Source organism: Ahaetulla prasina, chromosome 1 (assembly GCF_028640845.1).
Source record: "Ahaetulla prasina isolate Xishuangbanna chromosome 1, ASM2864084v1, whole genome shotgun sequence".
Classification (NCBI taxonomy): Eukaryota; Metazoa; Chordata; class Lepidosauria; order Squamata; family Colubridae; genus Ahaetulla; species Ahaetulla prasina.
This window is the reverse complement of record NC_080539.1, coordinates 102,541,808-102,562,984: the sequence shown is the minus strand read 5'-3', so window position 1 is coordinate 102,562,984 and position 21,177 is coordinate 102,541,808. Positions and strand designations below refer to the sequence as shown.

The window sequence follows — 21,177 nt, the reverse complement described above, 5'->3', positions numbered from 1 at the left end:
CTCAGTCTTACGGCACCTATTTGTAACCCATGGGTTGCCTGACACGTTAGTATCCGATAACGGCCCGCAATTCACGGCAACCCAGTTTGAGGAGTACTTGGCAGAAGAGGGCATCCGGCATGCCCTCTCGGCGCCTTTCCACCCTGCGACGAATGGCCTTGCAGAGCGTTTCGTCCGAAGCGCAAAAGAGGCATTGTCCAGACTCAAGCCAGGCGACTGGCAAACAAAAATCGATGTTTTCCTGGCCGTCCAACATAGAACCCCTTGTGTCACAACCGGCAGAAGCCCCGCAGAATTGTTAATGGGCCGAAAGCTCAGGTGCCCACTTGACCGTTTAAATCCAAATTATACACCGGAGGGGTACCAGGGGGGACTCGAAAAAACAAGAGGAATGGACATAGGTGACCGAGTGTGGGCACACAACTATGGTGAAGGCCCCTCATGGGTAGCCGGAAAAATCCTAAACATAACAGGTCCAAAATCATACTTGGTAGAGATAACAGACGGCCGAGTATGGAGGCGCCACATAGACCAAATAAGAAAACGCATAGCCGAACAACCCGAAGTAGACGAAACAGGCCCTGACTATACAATGTTTGAATCCACAGCTGACTCAAACCCGGGAAAATCGCAGGACTTATCTGAGTTCCAGGAGGTCCAGCGACGCCAACAGGTTCCATTAGAAAACAGCAGGGACGACTCGGCAAATAATCCAGGGCCGGATGGCCTAGAAGAGGAGCTGAGAGGAGCAAACAGCCCCTCCGCTCAGCTCGACCCACTCCCAGGGAATGAATTGCGCAGGTCCGAAAGAGTCAGGAGACGCCCAGTCTATTTGCGTGATTACGTTGAAAAATAATATGTAAATAGTATGTAAATATGGGTAAAGTGTTTTCTGGGAGGGAAGGAGTGTAATGTATCTTTAAATATTTCGGCGGGAAACAAGCACGTTGCTGATTGGTTGAAGCCGCCGGCTAAACTGTATATAAAGAGAGGTTTTTCCCCAGCCCGGTTGCTGGGTTCACCATATAGTAAAGAGCTGTTGTCACTATCCTGGTCTCCTGCCTCGTTATTGCCCGAATCTAACACTTATATTTATCTGTGAGTAGATTTTACTGTTGCATTTTGCTTATATTATTGTAAGCCCTTCTAGTTGGCATCTAAGCAGAAAGGCAGGGAATGGATTTAACAGTAAAAATAAAATAACTATATCCTTTGTTTCATGTACACTGAGAGCATATGCACCAAGACAAATTCCTTGTGTGTCCAATCACACTTGGCCAATAAAATTCTATTCTATTCTATTCTATTCTATTCTATTCTATTCTATTCTATTCTATTCATAGTGAAGACATTACATAGGAGAAGATTCAGGGGTAAAAATGCTCCCAGATTGGACCGGATCACGTGATCTGGTAGCGATCGTGGCCGGTAGTTGGGCGATGTAGTAGTGATGGCGGAGCAAAGCTCCGCCCACCCGCCCGGGTATCATTACTTCCTGGTTTCAACCAGGAAGTGTGTTTTTTATCTTTTGCGTATGCGCAGGTCTGCGCATGCATGTGACGTGCGCGCACAAGCGAAGTGAGCACGTGCGCATGGCACGTGCACTTCCGAACTGGTAAGAAAGGTAAGTAGATTTCACTTCTGAGAAGGAGTGAAATTATTTAACACATCAAAAGACTGAGAAGGCCAGTGTGATGGAATGGGATGTTAGGCTGAGAAGACCTAGATGAAAATTCTTATTCCATCAATGAACTAATTGGGTGATTTTAGTCCTTACTCTCTGATCTTCACCTGATTCAAAGGATATTGCTGTGGGAATAAAATGAGGGGAAATTCCCATCTGCATTATATCTTGACGTAAGAAATGCAGGATAAATAAAAATGAACACATTGGCACATCTGGAGCCCAACATACAAAAGTGTCCATTATTGATCAATTACTACTCACTCTCATTATTATTGTTGCCAGAAATTCTATGTTTTTTTTTCTAATTTTCCAAACATTTTTTTTTAATTTGCATTTATATCCCGCCCTTCTCCGAAGACTCAGGGTGCCTTACACTATGTTAGCAATAGTCTTCATCCTATTTGTATATTTATATACAAACTCAACTTATTGCCCCCAACAATCTGGGCCCTCATTTTACCTACCTTATAAAGGATGGAAGGCTGAGTCAACCTTGGGCCTGGTAGGTCTAGAACCTGCAGTAATTGCAGGCAGCTGTGTTAATAACAGACTGTCTTACCAGTCTGAGCCACGAGAGGCCCCACTTGAAAACAAAGTCCCCATTTTTCAGAAAAATCCTGAAAAAAAAATTTTTTTTTGGGCAATGGTGGAGAAGAAAGCACATGGGATCAATGTCAAATGCTGACCTTTTACAAAGACCCCTTGTCACGTTTTTCCCGATACAAGCAATGACTCACATTTAAATTTCGCATTTCAGTTACACAAACAACTACTTGCCTAATCCTTTCAGGATTTTCTTTTCCAGTTTTTGTTCTTTCGGAATACTGGCCTCCTTTAATCCAGAGGCATCCCCCAAAGGGACCTGTTCTTTCTCAGCCTCATCATGGCCATCCTCATAGTCCCCATCTTCGGGACTGAACGATTCTCCTTTCTCAGCTCCGTCTGTTGCTTTCGTATTCCCTTCCTCCACCAGACAGGCAGCTGACCCGTAGGTTTTAATAATTTCCTCCAGCTGTTGGCTCAGCTCCTCAGATAGATCACATAGTTTTATTTCAGGCTGAGCCTGGGCTGTGTTCTCAGGGGACTGAGAAAGCGGTGTCTCACTTGCTTTCCCGAAGCCATTCTGAGAAGGCAGGTCTTCAGGGTTGTTTGTGGAAGGCGATTGTTGCTGTTCAGGCTGGCCACTGGTGCTTTGGTCATAGTCCATGCTGGATACCTGACAGCAAAGAGAACTCAGTTATAGACAAACACCTGAGAGATTACAAGAGGCAAAACAACTGATGCAGAAGTAGACAGTTTTAGTTTTCTTTTCACAGGTGGTAATAGAAAATTTATTTATAGATAGGTTTGTTTAGGTATTTCCAGTATTTTCTACCCTTCTAAGGTAATAGCAAGTGTACAATCTCAGTAGTAAATAATAAAAAAATAACATCACAATGAAAAGATGAAATGTTTCTGTCCCAAGAGCCCAACAGATATAATCTTATCACAGCTTTGTCTAATTAGGTAGCTTGCACATGGGCTGCACTTGAATTCCTATTCCAATGTTTCAGCATGAACATTGTGTGAACATAATTGAAACGGGAGTACAACAGGGTGAGCTCCTGTTCCCTACCTCAGCTCCTGTCCACCTAGCAGTTTGAAAGCATACACATGTGGGTAGATTAATAGGTACCTTTGTCAGAAGGCCCCAAAAGGTGATCACATGATCTTGGGACACTGCAACTATCATAAATACATGCCAGTTGCCAATAGATGGAATGCAGTATTGGAGGCTAATTCTGCCGACTACCAGCAGTTCAATTCTGACCAACACAAGGTTGATTTAGTCTTCCATCCTTCAAAGGTGGGTAAAATGAAGATCCAGATTTTTGGGGACAATATGGTTGATTCTGTAAATCACTTAGAGAAGGCTACAAAGCACTATGGAGCAATATATAAATGTAAGTATTATTGCTATTGCTACCACTTTGGTGGGAAGTTAACAACGTTCTGTGCCTCTTTGGCGTATAGCCAAACTGGCCACATGACCACAGAAGGAAAAAAAATACCCCACACTTGGTCCAGAATGATAGCATGGTCAGTGGTGTTGTAAGCTGCTGATACACCATCCCCATCTTGATTCCGCCATAAGTCATCATATAAAACCCATCCTGAGCCCTGACTGAACTTAATTCAAACTTCATTTGAATCCCATGATAGATGACCTCCTAGCCTCCTTAAACAAGTCAAGAACAGCCTGGGTACAACAAACAGGTGGCCAAGCTAACAACATAAAGAACCCTGCTTATTTCTTCAAGAGTCATTAACTCCAACTCATACCAGACCACACTACCAGACTATGCCCTTAGCACCTTGGCTGGGTATGTCCAATAGGAATTCAGCTCAGAGCATATCTGATGTCTTTAAAGAAAGCACAGAATGTTTTCCATACATCTGCTTAAATTATTCTTTCCTGTTGTTGAATATAATCAGAAATAGACTACTGTGTACCAATCACATAGTTTTAAAAGAACACCAGCATGGCTGCTCTTTTCTCACAACAGTTCCATCTTTTTCCATTTTTGTTATTGATTTTAAAATACTTTTGTTTTAACATTACTTTAAACCTGTAAGTTTTGCTTCTTTTTGGTGCTTCTTATTGCTGACTCATAAGAAAAATGCCTTGCACTGAAGTACACCATTGGAAAGGTGTCCTCTCTGTAACATGTATGTTTCTGGAATGACAGGGTCTGCTATTTAAGCCTCTGGTTTGAGGTTTTCCCCCCCTCCAGAATGTTGTTTTCCTTCAGAACTATATAAAAGAGAGAATGCAGAAGATTAATTCTTCTGATACCTATGCTAGTGACATTGTATGTCCATGTCAACAAGTGAGGTACTAATACCACTCTATAAAGCCTTAGTAAGAATACACCTAGAATACTGCATCCAGTTTTGGTCACCACACTATAAAAAAAGATGTTGAGACTCTAGAAAGAATGCACAGAAGAGCAACCAAGATGATTAGGGGACTGGAGACTAAAACAAACGATGAACGGTTGCAGGAACTGGGCATGGCTAGTTTATTGAAGAGAAGGACCAGGGGAGACATGATAGCAGTGTTCCAATATTTGAGGGGCTGCCACAAAGAAGAGGGAGTCAAGTTATTTTCCAAAGCACCTGAAGGCCATACAAGGAATAATGGATGGAAACTGAACAAGGAGAGATTCAACCTGAAAATAAAGAGAACCTTTCTGTCAGTGTGAGCAATCAACTAATGGAATAGCTTGCCTTCAGAAGTTGTGAGAGCTTCACCACTGGAAGCTTTCAAGAAGATACTGGACTGCCATCTGTCAGAAATGCTATAAGATCTCCTGCTTGGAAAGAGTGGGTGGGTTGGACTAGATGACCTACAAGGTCCCTTCCAACTCTGTTAATCTGGTTTATGGCAATTGCACAATAGTCTAGCATCTGCAGCAAACCACGTTTCTTCTCATCCCATCAAGTAGCAATTTCTCACTAGGAGGTGATCTGTCAGCTTTTGGGTTTCAATAGAGAATTAAAAGAGTTCAACCCTGTTTCATAACAGAAGTGAATTTGGATACCCTGATATATCTGAATTATGGACGTGTAGATTGTATTAATGAATTCTATAAGACTTTGAAATGTTACTTTGGTCCAAAGGATTGTGTGTTGCACTGTCTTAAGTGAAGAACTAATCTGACATATTTTCTAAGATGAAGCCAGTTTCACTCTGCCTAGGAAAATAAAAACTGATGGTAATTTTGCTGTTTGCATGCTCTCTCAAACTAAATCAATGACCCCTCGGAAAATTATTACAAAATCTGTGTATTCCAGGGAATCAAATGCTTTTCTGCATGTGTACCACAGTAGTAGTTCTGTAGGTCAGGGGTCTCCAACCTTGGTCCCTTTAAGACTTGTGGACTTCAACTCCCAGAGTTCCTCAGCCAGCTTTGCTGGCTGAGGGACTCTGGGAGTTGAGGTCCACAAATCTTAAAGGGACCAAGGTTGGAGACCCCTGCTGTAGGTTATGCTCAATGAAAAAGGAAATTCAAGTCAGTAGAAACTCTGAATGCTAGTGATTTCAGATAGTTCAGAGCAGCAGCGTTAAAACAGAAGGATAAGGTGAGAAAAGGGGTTTGATTGCACGCTTATGCCCTTTTCTCTTGAACTGCATTCAGTATGAGTGACTAAACTAGATCTGGACAATTAGCTATCATTTCCCATTGTGTGAGTTGTAAAATGAAGATGGGCACTAAATGAATACTTGTCATATTATCCTGTCTATCATTTTCATGTAGAAATATTACAGCTTAGCATAAAAAATTACTTGGCAATAATTACCCTGGTTTGAAATCTTTTTCAGAATTCTATGGCATTGAGCATTAGGAAAAAGGCATTGCTAGAGTTGTGTCTCATCCAGAGTAACACTGTATTAACTATAAAATGCCTGATTAAGACACAAATCTCACTGAATAGGAGAGCAATTTGCTGTACAGAAATATGGGTATGTGTGTTTGTGTGCCTGTATATATTTAATATGTACCCACCCACAATTATATTGTGGATTTGGGGGGGGGGGAAGAAACCTTGATGGAACATTGGAATTACCGGTATATCACAGGTTGTATTTACAATACACTGAATTCTCCAGTTTAAGATAGCTGAACAGCATTAAGTACAATGGCTAAAAATAGGGAGTTTCTTCACATACTTGGTTTGGTATTGAACAAGCATCCAATTGTTTTTCAAAGAACTGCAATGATACACCTTTTGTGATCTTGTATTATCAGTTTGAGAGTTCTGATTTTGGATAATGCACGTCAAAGGAAGTATGACTGTAAAATTTATTAAAGTTGGAACTCTTCCTTTGCATATGAGAAGCCAGTTCTGAGTTTTTGTTAGGAAAATGGTAGAAAACATTGCGTAGTTTTCCTTGTGATTTCATGTTTGATAAAGCAGAAGGGAATAACAGAAATGAGGACATAAAAAAGAACTCTTGTTTCATATATTCTGCTATGCCATGGTTTGCTGTATCAAATGGTTACTTCACTAAACAAATCACATCATGGCTTAGCATAATGTGTGAATCCAACTCATTCCCTGGTTTGACCATTATTAAGAAAAGGCAGGTAACATATACTGTAGGGTCTTATCATGAATTTGAACACAAAGTTTATGTGTGTGCGCGCGCCTGTTCACCATGCAGTAATATTTTCTATAGTAAATATACAAACAGGGGATATAATAGGAAGAGTTATGTGGAATCTGTCATTTATTTGTTGACAGCAAAGCCAGTGAGTGATTTTAAACTATTTTAGATGCTTTTTGGAGCAGGAAGAAAATAATACTAGAAATAAAATGTTCAGCTTTAGTCCATGCATCTGTTTAGTGATCTTTGTATGATGTTATCATAAAATATGCTTTTGGAATATAGTGTTATTCACATGTGCCTAGTGTGCTTTTCAGGGTGATACAGCTGAATTTTGTTTACTACTAAAGCAACATCTGTTTAAGAACTTTTTTAAAAAGTTATTCTAAGTTCAGTGATACTTTTTTCTACTATATTTTTGCTCTATCAGTACTTCCTGTTAATAGTTACTGAGCACCTCATCAGAAAGTTGCCTTAATGTCATTTTTATATTTATTAAGAAAACATCTTAACATGTTTTCTTCCTCTTTACAGTAGAGATATGTTTTACAAAATGTCCTTCTCCTTGTCACAAGGACTTTTTCACATTAAGACAGTTTAAGAGTTTGCCTATTTTTAGATCTTGGCTCTTCCTTCCCTTCCACTCAGTAGATCTCTCAGAAAGACACACAACACCTGCTCTAAAGTCACAAGCTATTTTCAGCCTATCCAAGAAAGGATGTTAGGGATCACGCTGGAGACTGTCTTTTCTATTTACATTTACAAAACACACACCAAATATTTGAAAAGTTGTGTCTACTTAGAAGCAAACTCCACCAAAATGAAATTGAGCTTATTCTCCAGGTAATCAGTAGATTACATTAGTTAGCTGGTACCAATTACAATGGAAGCATTGCCAAGACGTGTGTGTGTGTGTGTGTGTGTGTGTGAGTGAGTGTGTGTGTGTGTTTTTGAGGGGAGAGACACACATGAGCTTCCAGCCTTTGTTATTGCTTGCTCTCAAAAATGAAAAACCCTGTTTCCTATCAATTCTTTGAACCATCGTAGTTTATTTCAAAAACTGTTGGAAAACACCTACTGAACACTATATATTTATAACAAATTCAGAACTTTCAGTTGCAGTAAAAAGACCATTTCAGAAACATAACACAAGACTACTCATACTTTAAGTTAATCATGATAATGAGGATTCAAATGTCCTTGTCAATAACTTCATGATTGTCCTATTACATACAAATAACCTTCTTTGCATTCTACTTTAAACCGCTTTTCTCCTAAAATATCAACTTTGCTTTCTTGTTGAAAATTTCAGCAAGGCTGATAATCTTTCACATGGACCTCCCATGCTTTTATCTGCTAAGTATTTAAAGTATAGAAAATGATACTGTATAATAAAAAGACCATCCCATAGCCTCCTTTTCTCACTATCCCAAACAAACAAACAAACAAACAAACAAGGATTTGGCACACTTACCTAGAGGGCAAAACAAGAAGTAAAGATGAAGAAAATGATAAGAGAAGGCCCCAAAGGAAGACTCTGACTACATAGAAGAAAAGGAGGAGGAGAAAGAGGAGTAAATAACAGCCGGCAAAGACACACCCAAGTTTGAAAGCAATCTTCCAATCCCACATGCCAAATTGAAGAGAGCGCTCAATTGGGCTTCAGCAGCTGCACAAAATGTAGGAGGAATTTCAGCAGGTGCACCTTATCACACACTGCACAGAGAAAAATATTACTAACCAAAAACCTTTTTTTGCACTTTGAGGACAAGACTCTTCTTGTCTGTAACTGGCTCCTGGTTTGTTTGTTTTTTTCTTTTCTTTTCCTATACTACAGCTTATGGAAATACTGAGATTGTGTCCAGACAAGAGGTTTACTTGTGATTAATTTAATCTTGGTTTGTAATGAATTGGATTTTCAGGATCTGCACAACATAATGAACTTTAAATTGACCACATAGAGTCAGAATTTCAGAATCTGTTCAGCTAAAATTTGGTTGGCTAGTTTGTTTTTCAATGTGTTATGGAAAGCCAACAAATGGGGAATTATACCTTAGAACATGTGTGTCAAGCTTGCAATGTCACAATGTCATCATGTAATGTATTATGATATTTTCCCCCTTCGCAGATCTGGGGTAGGCGTGGCCTGTGTGTGATGAATCCGGCCTGTGGACCACCAGTTTGAATATTAGAGTAGAATTGAGAAGATCCTTTTAAATCTCCTCAAGGATATGAACTTCCCTGAGTAACTTTAGGCCAGGGATGTACAACTATGGCCCTTTTATGACTTGTGGACTTCAGTTCCCAGAATTCCTGACAGAGCATGCTACCTCAAGAATTTTTGGGAGTTGAAGTTGAAGCCCACAGGTTATAAAAGGGTCACAGTTGCCATCCTTGCTTTAGGCAAAGAGCCTAATTTCTCTTATAGGTTTGCTTAAGCTATCATCTACAACTGCTAAAACAAGTTTCCATCAATTGGTCTGCACTGACAGATATCTAGTCTGTTCAAATAGAAACGTGTTTCTTCCAAGCTTTTCTGCCAAGTGTCCCCAATATTCATGCATGCTACTAAATGGCTTTATTCATTGCAGCATATTGCATCACAAAGTGGCTAACTACAGTTAAGTGTAGTGTGCTGTGCAAAGACAAGCCCTTAACACAAGTGTATTAAGGAAACCCGTAAGACTGGGTTAACTATAAAGGGGGAAATTCAGGGGTGAAATGCTCCTGTTTCAGACCTGATCGGCGGATCGTGTAGCAATGGCGGTGGGTGGTTCAGAGAACTGGTAGCAAAAATCCCTGCTCCCCTGCCCATGCCCACCCAGTCACCCGCTTCTTTGAAAAAATGCTTTTAAAAGGTTAAAAAAAAAGGCTCTGATGATCACATCTGAGCTGCCTGATCGTCAGAGCCTTTTTTTTAACTTTTAAAAGCATTTTTTTATAACCTATTCAGCCGAACAGGTTGTTAAAAAAATGCTTTTAAAAGTAAAATTAAGATTGTGCGCCACAGCTGATCACCCCCCTGCGCTGTTCTACTTACCCTATGCCTCCTTTTGGCATGCACTGTGCATGTGCGTGCGCACCTTGCATTTGGTGTGTGGTGCGCACTGCACATGCGCCCATGCAGCGCCCATGCGCAGCCAGCGAACCAGTAAGTAATCCGGTTCAGATTTCACCATTGGGGAAATTGTATGTCATTTAATAAACTTTTGACCCAGCTTTTGGCTTGTAGTTTTATCTGAAGCACCCAATTATGAACAAAGAAAACTTAGAAATGTAGCTTCCAAATGCAGTCTTTATATCTCCAAGATACTATTCCAAATTCTTACAGAGCCACTGAATCCTAGAACGTAAGGGATGGAAAGGATTTGGGAGAACATTTTTTAGCATCTGAAACAAATTATGATGATGCCAGAATGATGCCATTTATCCCAAACTAAGCTCTATTCAAATGGTCAAGTACAATTAGAGTATATTTTCTCCATCAAATACTTGCAGTGTAAGAGAATATTATCAGCCAAAATGAAACCAAATTTAGAACTGGTGAGAGCTGATTTATTTATCACATTTCAAGCACTTGCTTTCTCAAAACCACTCAAGGTAGCATACGTGGGTTGCTGAAATAGCTCAGAGCAGTCATGTGAGAAAGGGGAAGCTGAAATAGACTGGCCCTATCATCTTCATGAACTAGTAGAATTTTGAAAGCAAGTGTCCAAAGCCCAGCAAACCAAGTTAATTACTTACCTCAATCATGCTGTGCAATTTTAGAAGAGCAGTTAATGTTAATTTAAAATGAACAAAGTTACAGTGAGCCTTTCTATATCTATGCAAAAGAGTGTAAAGGGCTGACAGAGTAATCATTTATCTTATCACATTACAAAATCTTGTTTCTTTTAAGTTGTTGCTATTTTCCATTTCTCTGCATGAAAACAGCTGAAATTGGTTAGCGTACTAAAATGATCAGGGTAATAAACTGTATTTTAACTGTATTTCAAATATGGCCAGAAACTCTGCAAACTGTACATCATAATGCTGATTTCTCTCTATGTATCTGCTCCAGTGACCCTGTATGTTGAGAATAGTGCTGGAATATGCTTGCAAATGGTCTTTTTGTTCTCTGTAAATTGTGCTTGATTATAATTCCACATCTTGTGAAATTATGTAGATAAGTCAGGAGCAATAAGCTTCTATGCAGAATTCACAATATTTTCATTTACAAAGAAAAGCAAGAATTCTAGTAGTCCACTTCATACAATCGTCTTCAAAGTAGCAGATACGTGCATAGGCCTAAGACTCAATGATTGCACACATGCGAATTGAGTTTACATTTCTATGCAAAAAAATTGCCACATTTTGCAAAATTGCTATGATCTTGCATATTACTCCTGAATGCTATGTTAGACTGTAACTGAAACATATGATGTGTTCATGGCAGCCATATTTTTTCTCCTGCTGCTTTTCCCATGTTTGGAAAATTTAGCTTTGACTGATTAAAGGTTCTTACACAGTAGTGGCCAAAATTGTGGAAACCTTTTGGGAAAAGTGTATTTTCTAAAACTAGCTAATTACACCACTTTTTTTTTGCAGTAGTACTATACATTATATATCAATGGAAAGATAATTTAATCAAGAATGTAATGCAATAACTTTTATGAAGGATTTGCTATTAGAATAGCAGTTACAGTATAAAGAAGAGAAATGAAAATGAGATATACAAAAATTATCACCATAGAAAAAATGAGATATACCAAAATTATCACCATTTCAGTTAATAGTTTGGTAACCTATAGCATGGATTACGGCCTTATCACATCTTCCCATAGAGTGAACCAAGTCTTTTAATTCTGCAGCTGTGAGACCAAGATTGAATGATTGCTTCTATTAACTTAGTGGGAAGGGCACATGAGCACTTGTTACTTGCACAAGTGGTGCCACAAGCTCCTGCAACACTCATGCAAGTGGGGCCCTGAGCTCCCGCGATGCTCTTGTGAGTGAGGCCCAGTTGTGAATAGGTTACAACCTAGTATTAGGCCACAGCCCATAGGTTGGGGACCCCTGCTATAAACCGTCACTGGGAATGGAATTTTCTGCCAGGGAGGCTTCCAAAGTATAAGATATGACTATTTCCAAATACACTTCCAAATATATATATTAATCCAGCTACAGGTTAGTCAGTTTCAAGTTTTGTTCTCTCTAGGTCGGGTGTTGGCAACGTGCAGCTCCTGAGCCACATGCAGCTCTTTCGTTCTCCTGCTATGGCTCCTTGCTGGCTGGCCGGCCCTACCCCTCGCCCTTCCCTCCCAGTCACTCCTCGCATGGCCTCAGAAGGTAAGGGCGACAGTGGGGATGGAGACTTGCTCCATGTTCCAGAGCGGGAGGGAAGCGCCCCTGTACTTGCCTCTTATCTCACGGGTGCTTCTTCTGGTGCTTCTTGGTGCTGCGTGCACCTATGTCATTCGGGGAGATGCACAACATTCTCTCCACCCCCGGTCCGTCCCGGCTGTGGCCGATGCTCCACGTCGTAATGGGCTCCAGGGGGAGGAGAGGATGCCGCTTCACCCACTGTAAAGTACTCTAAATTTAAGTGTGCTTGCAGAGCAAGAGCATCGAGCAGCCATGGAGGCGTCGAGAGCGCCAAGTGTGCCCACTGTTGCAAAGTGAATCTGCTTTTCCTGCCCTTAAGGATAGGAAAGGAATGCAAGGGGTCAGGATAGGCTGCATGGCATACAGTGCCCTTTGTAAACTATCATCCTCTGCCAAAAAAGCATCTGCTTGCTTGGTTTTGTAGTAATAAGGACAGGTTAGGTAAAGTATAATAGTATTATCAAGGTTTAATCTATTATCCAGAACTACATAGTAGCATGAAAATTGAATAGACTTTGACAGTGACCATTGGAATAATTTAGGAGGCTTCAATAGTACAGGAAGGCACAATTCATGTTTATTGACTGTAAAGCATCTGCCCACAAAATGTCAGGTAATATACTCCTTACAAAGTTACTATATCATTCTTGCCTACAAAATTAAAAACACAGTAGAGTTTCTACCAAAGCATAGTTTGGCATGGTTTAAAACGTGGGGGGCGTTTTATGGTCCCTGGGCAGTGGTGGGATTCAAGTAATTTAACAACCGGTTCTCTGCCCTAATGATTTCTTCTAACAACCAGTTTGCCAAACTGCTCAGAAAGTTAACAGCCGGTTCTCCTGAAGTGGTGCGAACTGGCTGAATCCCACCACTGTCCCTGGGTCACTTTTGGCCTTTTGGATGTCCCTGTCAAACCTTTTATTTTGTATTCAAAAAGTTTTTATTAGTCAAAAAAGGTTTATACAAATACATTTCAGGTATGGTAAATTTTCATTTTTCTTATCTAAAATAAGAATTTTACTCAAATTTTTTAACACATACAACAGCCATATGGCAAGCAGGTGACACGAAGTAGCTAAGTTTACAAATTTTAAATACGTAATAAAGAAGAGTCAAGAATAAACAGAATATCGTACAAAAGAGAGTAAGGAAAACCAACACAATCCCAAATATCTTTATCACTTCCTAGTTTTAGATCTCAGAACTCTGGGTTCAGCCTGACCCAACTCCAGGGCCGCAACAGCGGCAGCCGCTTCCTCCCATGATCTATAACCTCCCTTCTTCAATTCCTGGGTCATCTGATTCCAGGAGGCTTTGTGTTCCTCCACATAGGCCGTAGCCTCCATAATTGTACTGATTTTTTCGTAATGCCCTCCCGGAAAATCATCAATCCCTCTGGCATCAGCCATCTGAAGCCCACTCCTTCTGGTACAATTTGCTTGACAAAAAATAATATTTCTTTCTTTTTTCACGTACCTGTCTGGGAATCTGCCTCAGAATGGCTATCTCCCTGCCCCTGTAAATCAGTGCCCCACTCCTATGTTTTCTAAGAATTTCATCTCTCGTCTCTCTTCTCACAAATTTGACATGAACCTCTCTAGGAACTGCATGCGTGCATATTGCAATTAACTCTATAAACTCGATCCACATCCCAATTCATGAAATCAACACCTCTCCCAAGAAATTCTCCCAACAATTTAGTCACAACATCTCTCAAGTCTTCTTGGTCCACTTCTTCCAAATTTTGAAACCTAAGGAAATAAGACATTTTATCCATCTGTAGTCCAAGCACAGCATTGCCTGTCGCCTCCTCTCTTTTCTGCACTGCCGCATCTCACCCTCCAAACCTTCCACTTTCTGCTTGTTTTCTGCTGAAACTTGTTGAGTATCCTTTAAATCCTTTTGGATAGTCACAATTTCTGCTCTTATTTCATCCAATTTCTTGTCCATATTAGATAACTTTTCCAAAATTCTCTCCATCTCTCCAGCAGTTGGTCTCTGACCTTTTGCCATTAAGGAAAAAAAATACAAAATCCTCAGGCAGGCACAGTATCCTTGTAATTTCCTCCGGATCCACCAGGGGCACTCACAGGAGCAACGAGTCCAGAGTACAGTTAGTCAACCAGGAAGTCAAGGGAAGTGATGTCATCAAAATTCTCATAGTGAAGGCGGAAGCTGGACGCCACCACTGTTCCCCAGAAGGAGGGGGCCTCAAACCTTCCCTCCTAAATTTCTCCATCACCTCTTCTCCAGAGCTCCACAAAACCGGTAATCTTCTTATTTTAAGTTCTCCTCTCTCCCGAATAACTCGTGCTCCTTCCAACCGCAGGGGAGAAAAAACCCCCCCGCACTCCGGAGCACTCCACTCACATTTACCGATATTCCCTTCCCTTCTCCTCCTCAATTCTTCTCCGTGCCCTGTTCACCACCAGGCTGCTGCAGTTATAAATCCAATGCCCCGGTGTCACTGGGCACAGCGGCCCAGGCGACGACCAAAATAATGGCCGCGGCCTGTGGCCTCCAAACCCCGCCAAGCCTAGGACGCGCCAGCATTGGTCCCCACAGTCCTGTATGTCGGCTGGGAGACCCCTGGCGAGCCGTCCGTGCGGCAGGTGTCCTTTTCGGAACACCTGGCCCCTGAGGGCCTCGGCGGCGGCCGGATTCGGGCGCTGGAGGCAGGAGAAGCCTTCCAGACGTCCGTTGCCGCTGGATACCGGAAGTCGTCTCAAACCTTTTATTTTGAAGGTAACTATATTTTATTTCAATTTACATATGTGCGCATATGAATGCCTACCCATCTTCACAGCCCTATTGGTTCAGCCCTCCATAACAATCCCAGTTTCTCATGTGGCCCCTTTAGATGAGGTCCCACTCCTAGTCTAAAATATAGTCTCAGAAAAGTGGGATAACTAATAATCCAGTCTGCAGATACAAACAAGCAATTTGAATTTTTAGGGTGATTTTGCTACGAGGCTTTAAAACTGAAGAAAGCCCTTCCTTCCTTCCTTCCTTCCTTCCTTCCTTCCTTCCTTCCTTCCTTCCTTCCTTCCTTCCTTCCTTCCTTCCTCCCTCCCTCCCTCCCTCCCTCCCTCCCTCCCTCCCTCCCTCCCTCCTTTTTTTCCACATCCCTGCAATTTTATACTTCTACGCAGTGGTGGGATTCAGCCAGTTTGCACCACTTCGGGAGAACCAGTTGTTAACTTTCTGAGCAGTTTGGTGAACTGGTTGTTGGAAGAAATCATTAGGGCAGAGAACCAGTTATTAAATTAGTTGAATCCCACCACTGCTTCTACGTCTTTTTTCATGTAAGATGCCCTGCTGTTCCTTCATATCAAAATTAGGCATATGCTAGTTTTGATTCTATACAGTTAATACATCATTTTAATAAGCAGTTCTGTGAAAGCAAGCGTTTCCCCACACTGCAAAGTAATATAACAAAGTCTAATTTTTATTTTGTTGGCACCTATTGTGACAGTTTTTAAAGAAGAATTATACCATTATGGGCTTTTTCAGCTTAAAGTGAAAGGAAACATATGACACAGATATAAGTAATCATCTGTGATTTGTATAATATGGATAATGGGAAGTTTTTCTTCTACTCACATGATAAAATAAAAAACCTAAAGAAAAATTTTGTTCTCCCTTACAAAAATCGAAGTTAGAATGTGTTGCTATTAGATGAGGTGATAGCTAATACCTTAAGCAAGTTTAAAATGACATCTGAGAAATGAATAGAGAATTCTGCTAGATCAAGGGTCTCCAACTTTGTCAACTTTAAGCTTGGTGGACTTCAACTTCCAGAATTCCCCAGCCAGCAAAGCTGGCTGGGGAATTTTGGGAGTTGAAGTCCTCCAGGCTTAAAGTTGGCAAGGTTGGAGACCTCTGCACTAGGGATGGGTTTGATCCTGTGGCTCCTGAGGACATGGACAGGTTGCTGGGAGGGCTGAATGCCACCACTTGTTTATTGGACCCGTGCCCCTCCTGGTTGGTGCTGGCCACGCAGGAGGTGACGCGAGGCTGGCTCCAGGGGATTATTAATGCTTCTTTGTTGGAGGGGGTTGTCCCTGCCGCCTTGAAAGAGGCGGTGGTGAGACCCCTCCTTAAGAAGCCTTCCCTGGATCCGGCTGTTTTAGGAAATTATCGTCCAGTCTCCAACCTTCGTTTTGTGGCGAAGGTTGTAGAGAGTGTGGTGGCACGTCAGTTACCCCAGTACCTGGAGGAAACTGTCTATCTAGATCCGTTCCAGTCCGGTTTCCGACCTGGGTATAGCACTGAGATGGCTTTGGTCGCATTGGTTGATAATCTCTGGAGGGCCAGGGATAAGGGTTACTCCTCTGCCCTGGTCCTATTAGACCTCTCAGCGGCTTTTGATACCATCGACCATGGTATCCTGCTGCGCCGGCTAGAGGGGTTGGGAGTGGGAGGCACCGTTTATCGGTGGTTCTCCTCCTACCTTTCTGACCGGACGCAGACGGTATTGACAGGGGGGCAGAGATCGACCCCGAAGTGCCTCCTGTGTGGGGTGCCACAGGGGTCGATCCTCTTGCCTCTCCTGTTCAACATCTATATGAAGCCGCTGGGTGAGATCATCAGTGGTTTTGGGGTGAGATACCAACTGTACGCTGATGACACGCAGCTGTACTTTTCCACCCCAGGCCACCCCAATGAAGCTGTTGAAGTGCTGTCCCGGTGTTTGGAGGCCGTACGGGTCTGGATGGGGAGAAACAGGCTCAGGCTCAACCCCTCCAAGATGGAGTGGCTGTGGATGCCAGCACCCCGGTACAGTCAGCTGCAACTGTGGCTGACTGTCGGGGGCGAGTCATTGGCCCCGATGGAGAGGGTGCGCAACTTAGGCGTGCTCCTGGATGGACGGCTGTCTTTTGAAGACCATTTGATGGCCGTCTCCAGGAGAGCTTTTTATCAGGTTCGCCTGATCCGCCAGTTGCGCCCCTTTCTTGATCGGGGTGCCCTATGCACGGTCACTCACGCTCTAGTTACCTCTTGCTTGGACTATTGCAATGCTCTCTACATGGGGATCCCCTTGAAGAGCACCTGAAGGCTCCAGTTGGTCCAGAATGCAGCTGCGCAGCTCCCATGTAACACCACTCCTGCGCAAGCTGCACTGGCTGCCTGTGGTCTATCGGGTGCACGTCAAGGTATTGGTTACCACCTTTAAAGCGCTCCATGGCTTAGGACCGGGATATCTACGGGACCGCCTTCTGCTGCCGTTTGCCTCCCACCGTCCCGTGCGCTCTCACAGGGAGGGACTCCTCAGGGTGTCGTCAGCCAAGCAATGCCAGCTGGCGACCCCCAGGGGAAGGGCCTTTTCTGTGGGGGCTCCTACCCTCTGGAACGAACTCCCCCCGGGACTCCGTCAACTTCCCGACCTTCGGACCTTCCGCCGTGAGCTGAAGTCATATTTATTTCGTCAAGCAGGACTGGCATAGGATTTTAGAATTTTAATTCTTGTTATTGGAGTTTTAATTCAATTGGTTTTATTGTTTTATATGTATTTTATATAGGGCCGTATTTGATAGGTTTTTAAATCATTGTTTTATTATATTTATTATTATGGTTTTATATGGCTGTCAACCGCCCTGAGTCCTTCGGGAGAAGGGCGGTATAAAAATCTAAATAAATAAATAAATAAAAATAAATTATTTCAATAGCTATATACGACCTCCTTGAGCCCCTCAACATATCAAATGCTGAAGCACGACAGTAGAAGGCAGCTGGTGAAACTCTGGAATGTAACTTGATGCCAGTATGACAGAACATGGCAGACTATGTGAGTGTTAACCTGATTAAAGATGGTTCTTTTTAATTCATGCCTTTCCAAACACCATACAAACCTAGGCAGGGGTGAAATTCAAAATTTTTCCCTACCGGTTCTGTGGTTGTGGCTTGGTGGGCGTGGCAGGGGAAGGATATTGCAAACTCTCCATTCCCTCCCCACATCTGGGGGAAGGATATTGCAAAATTTCCATTCCCACCCTACTCCTGGGGGAAGGATATTGCAAAATCTCCATTCCCTCCCCACTCCTGGGGGAAGGATATTGCAAAAACCTGCTGAATTTTACCCCTGAACCTAGGCATCTTTTATATCCTGCTGCTGTTGTGGTTATCTCCAGCTGGATACTAACCAAATTTTTTTTTTGTTTACATTTATACCCCGCCCTTCTCCGAAGACTCAGGGCGGCTTACAATGTATAAATTAAATCAAACTCTCTAATCCTGCAGACAAACTATGATAGTATCTTATGTTATTTTTGCAAAATATCCCCATGTTCCTCCTTTCCTTAAAAAAAAAATCTCAAATGTAAAAGGAAATTAGGGTTAAAAGTGCAATTGCAAATCTTTCTGGCCATCCGTCCAATTTTAAAACCTGAGAAAAGAGTCATTAAAAATTGCATGACTGCATTTCATAGATGCATGTCAATGAAACTGCACATCTGAAATTGGATTACGAATAACATTTTAAAAAATCCTACGTGATTATAATAGAAATCAGTTTATAACTATCCATCCAAATAATCCAGAATGCCAGCTACATCTAGTGGCTGCTAGTAGGTTACTGCAAAACTTCCATAGGCACATCAATGGCTTTTAATTTAGTCTGCCAAATTGCATCTATTTTATTTGAACTATGCAGACTGAAAGTAAACTCCAAACCAGGGGTGAAATCCAGCAGGTTCTGACAGGTTCTGGAGAACTGGTAGTGGAAATTATGAGTAGTTCAGACAACTGGCAAATACCACCTCTGGCTGGCCCCAGAGTGGGGTGGGAATGAAAATTTTGCAATACCCTTCCCCCAGGAGTGGGGAGGGAATGGGGAGTTTGCAGTATCCTTCCCCTGCCACATCCACCAAGCCACATCCACCAAGCCATACCATGCCCACCAAGCCACACCCATAGAACCAGTAGTAAAAAAATTTGGATTTCACCACTGCTCCAAACTCATTTTGGATTTAGGGTGCCAAAAATTCTAAGTAGTTTAATTATTGTTAAACAATCTAAACAATGATGGATTGATCATTTATAATGTGAGAAGACTTGACTTTAAAAGCAGCAAAATAAATCCTGAGCTGGTTGCCTTGCAGTTTAAACACAAAATGCTGATATTCAGATATCCCAGGTCTCAGCATGATAATTATAAACGTGGCTTCAACTTTGTTTGTGCAGAAGAGTTGAACTTTGCTTCCAGGGATCTGGGCAGTGGTGGGTTGCTCCCGGTTCTCTCCGGGTCTTGTGAACCGGTAATAAAAGTAGTGGGATGCTCCACCCACCCATCCTGACGTCATATTTGGTGATCTGCGCATGCGTGCGCATGCTCCCGTTGAGAACTGGTAGTAAAGGAAAGTAGAACCCACCCCTGGATCTGAGTCAAACACACCATTTCAAGTATGCTAGTTTTCTTAGCTTGCTGTCTCCACATATACATGTATGCATGTAAAGGTAAAGGTTCCCCTATGTGCTAGTCATTCCCGACTCTAAGGGGCGATGCTCATCTCTGTTTCAAAGCTGAAGAGCCAGTGCTATCCGAAGACGTCTCCATGGTCATGTGGCTGGCATGACTCAATGCCAAACGTGCATGGAACGCTGTTACCTTCCCACCAAAGGTGATCCCTATTTTTCTAATTGCATTTTTTTATGTGCTTTCGAACTGCTAGGTTGGCAGAAGCTGGGACAAGTAACTGGCGCTCATCCCGTTATGCGGCACTAGGGATTCGAACCACGGAACTGCCGACTTTTCGATTGACAAGCTCAGCACCTTAGCCACTAAGCCACTGCATCCCTCTTTGTATGCATGTATATACACACAAAATAATAATATGAAAAATAAATTTTGCTGGGACACTAACCTAGATGCTCATGACCATGGCATGGCTGGGTTTTGGGTTTTTTTTGCCATCCCTTCATTCAACTATATATTTGTATAAGATATATTTGTATATTTGTACCCAAATCTTTCTCTCTCCTCCCCTCTCATATACACCATTATCATCTACCTTTAAATATACAAATATATATATCTAGGTACAAAAACAATTGGGAACATAGCAAGACAGGAAGAATAACAACTGGAAAATAATCATTCACCAAGAATTCCAAATGAAATTGATAAAGTTAGTTTTAATTAAGCTAGATACATCCTATCTGCTTGAAGACGGTTCTGATCAGACAGTTCAGATCATTGGAGTTTATTGCGGAAAGAATATCTGAAATATACTTGAGCATAGAGGTTTCTTGATTTTAGCAGTATTGAGAAACCCTCTTTCTTATCTGATCAATATTTTTAATAACAATTTAGCTAGAAAATAAAAAAAAATAACTACTGGTTGAAGCCCTCTTCTCAAGGACTCCAGAGCTAATCAATAAAGAAGAAAACCAGACCAAATAAGCTATTGTGTAGAAGAATTTATGTTTTGAGTTGTCTATGGAGATTCTCAATCATCCAGATCAGGGGTCTCCAACCTTTGCTGGCTGAAGAACTCTGGGAATTGAGGTCCACAAGTCTTAAAGTTGCCAAGGTTGGAGACTCCGATCCAGATCATGGTTGTCCCAAAGACACTTTTCCAAAAGGCAACTAATTAGGTTTCTTTCCTTTGAAAATATTTCACTTCTCATCCAAGCAGCTGAACTGAAGCAAAGAAGCTTCTTGGATGAGTAGCGAAATATTTTCAAAAACAAAACGAAACCCTAAGAAAGTCCAGTTGCTGGACTTTGGAAAAACACCTTTGAGACTATGTTTTAAGTTGTATTTTCAGGAAGAAAAGATAAATTGTAATCTCCTTGGCCTTCACAGCATGTTTTGTAGAGACACCCTACTGAATGTTGACAATGCGGAAAATTGTCACAGCATTCCTTGATAAAGGTCATAAGCTCTAAGAATTTGTGTCTTGAATTCAGACCTTTGCATCTTGATGATATGTTTCTAATCGATCTGCTTCTTTGAGTTTGAGCTGATAGTTTA

General features: G+C 41.8%; 2 protein-coding genes across 4 annotated transcripts in view; one reads left to right on the top strand and one right to left on the bottom strand.

Annotated features, from left to right (window-relative positions):
- The window catches only part of TXLNB (taxilin beta), a 33,477-nt gene extending 25,008 nt beyond the window's left edge, over positions 1–8,469 (bottom strand). Inside the window, exons 1-2 of the mRNA XM_058170684.1 lie at positions 8,314–8,469; positions 2,465–2,903 (exon numbers count right to left, since the gene is read on the bottom strand). Of these exons, the coding sequence (XP_058026667.1) occupies positions 2,465–2,894 (430 nt within the window). The 5' untranslated portion in view covers positions 2,895–2,903; positions 8,314–8,469. The remainder of the gene's footprint in view (positions 1–2,464; positions 2,904–8,313) is intronic.
- HECA (hdc homolog, cell cycle regulator) overlaps positions 1–20,291 on the top strand; it is a 76,843-nt gene extending 56,552 nt beyond the window's left edge. The window contains exons 5-7 of one of the 3 annotated variants that reach the window (XR_009153620.1): positions 12,037–12,167; positions 17,873–17,991; positions 19,874–20,291. Coding sequence is in view for 2 of the 3 variants with exons in the window: in XM_058170697.1 (XP_058026680.1) it covers positions 12,037–12,167; positions 19,874–19,979 (237 nt within the window). In the remaining variant the exon portion in view is untranslated. The remainder of the gene's footprint in view (positions 1–12,036; positions 12,168–17,872; positions 17,992–19,873) is intronic. The other 2 variants (XM_058170697.1, XM_058170717.1) reach the window with 2 other exon arrangements.
- The last annotated feature ends 886 nt before the right edge of the window (positions 20,292–21,177 follow it).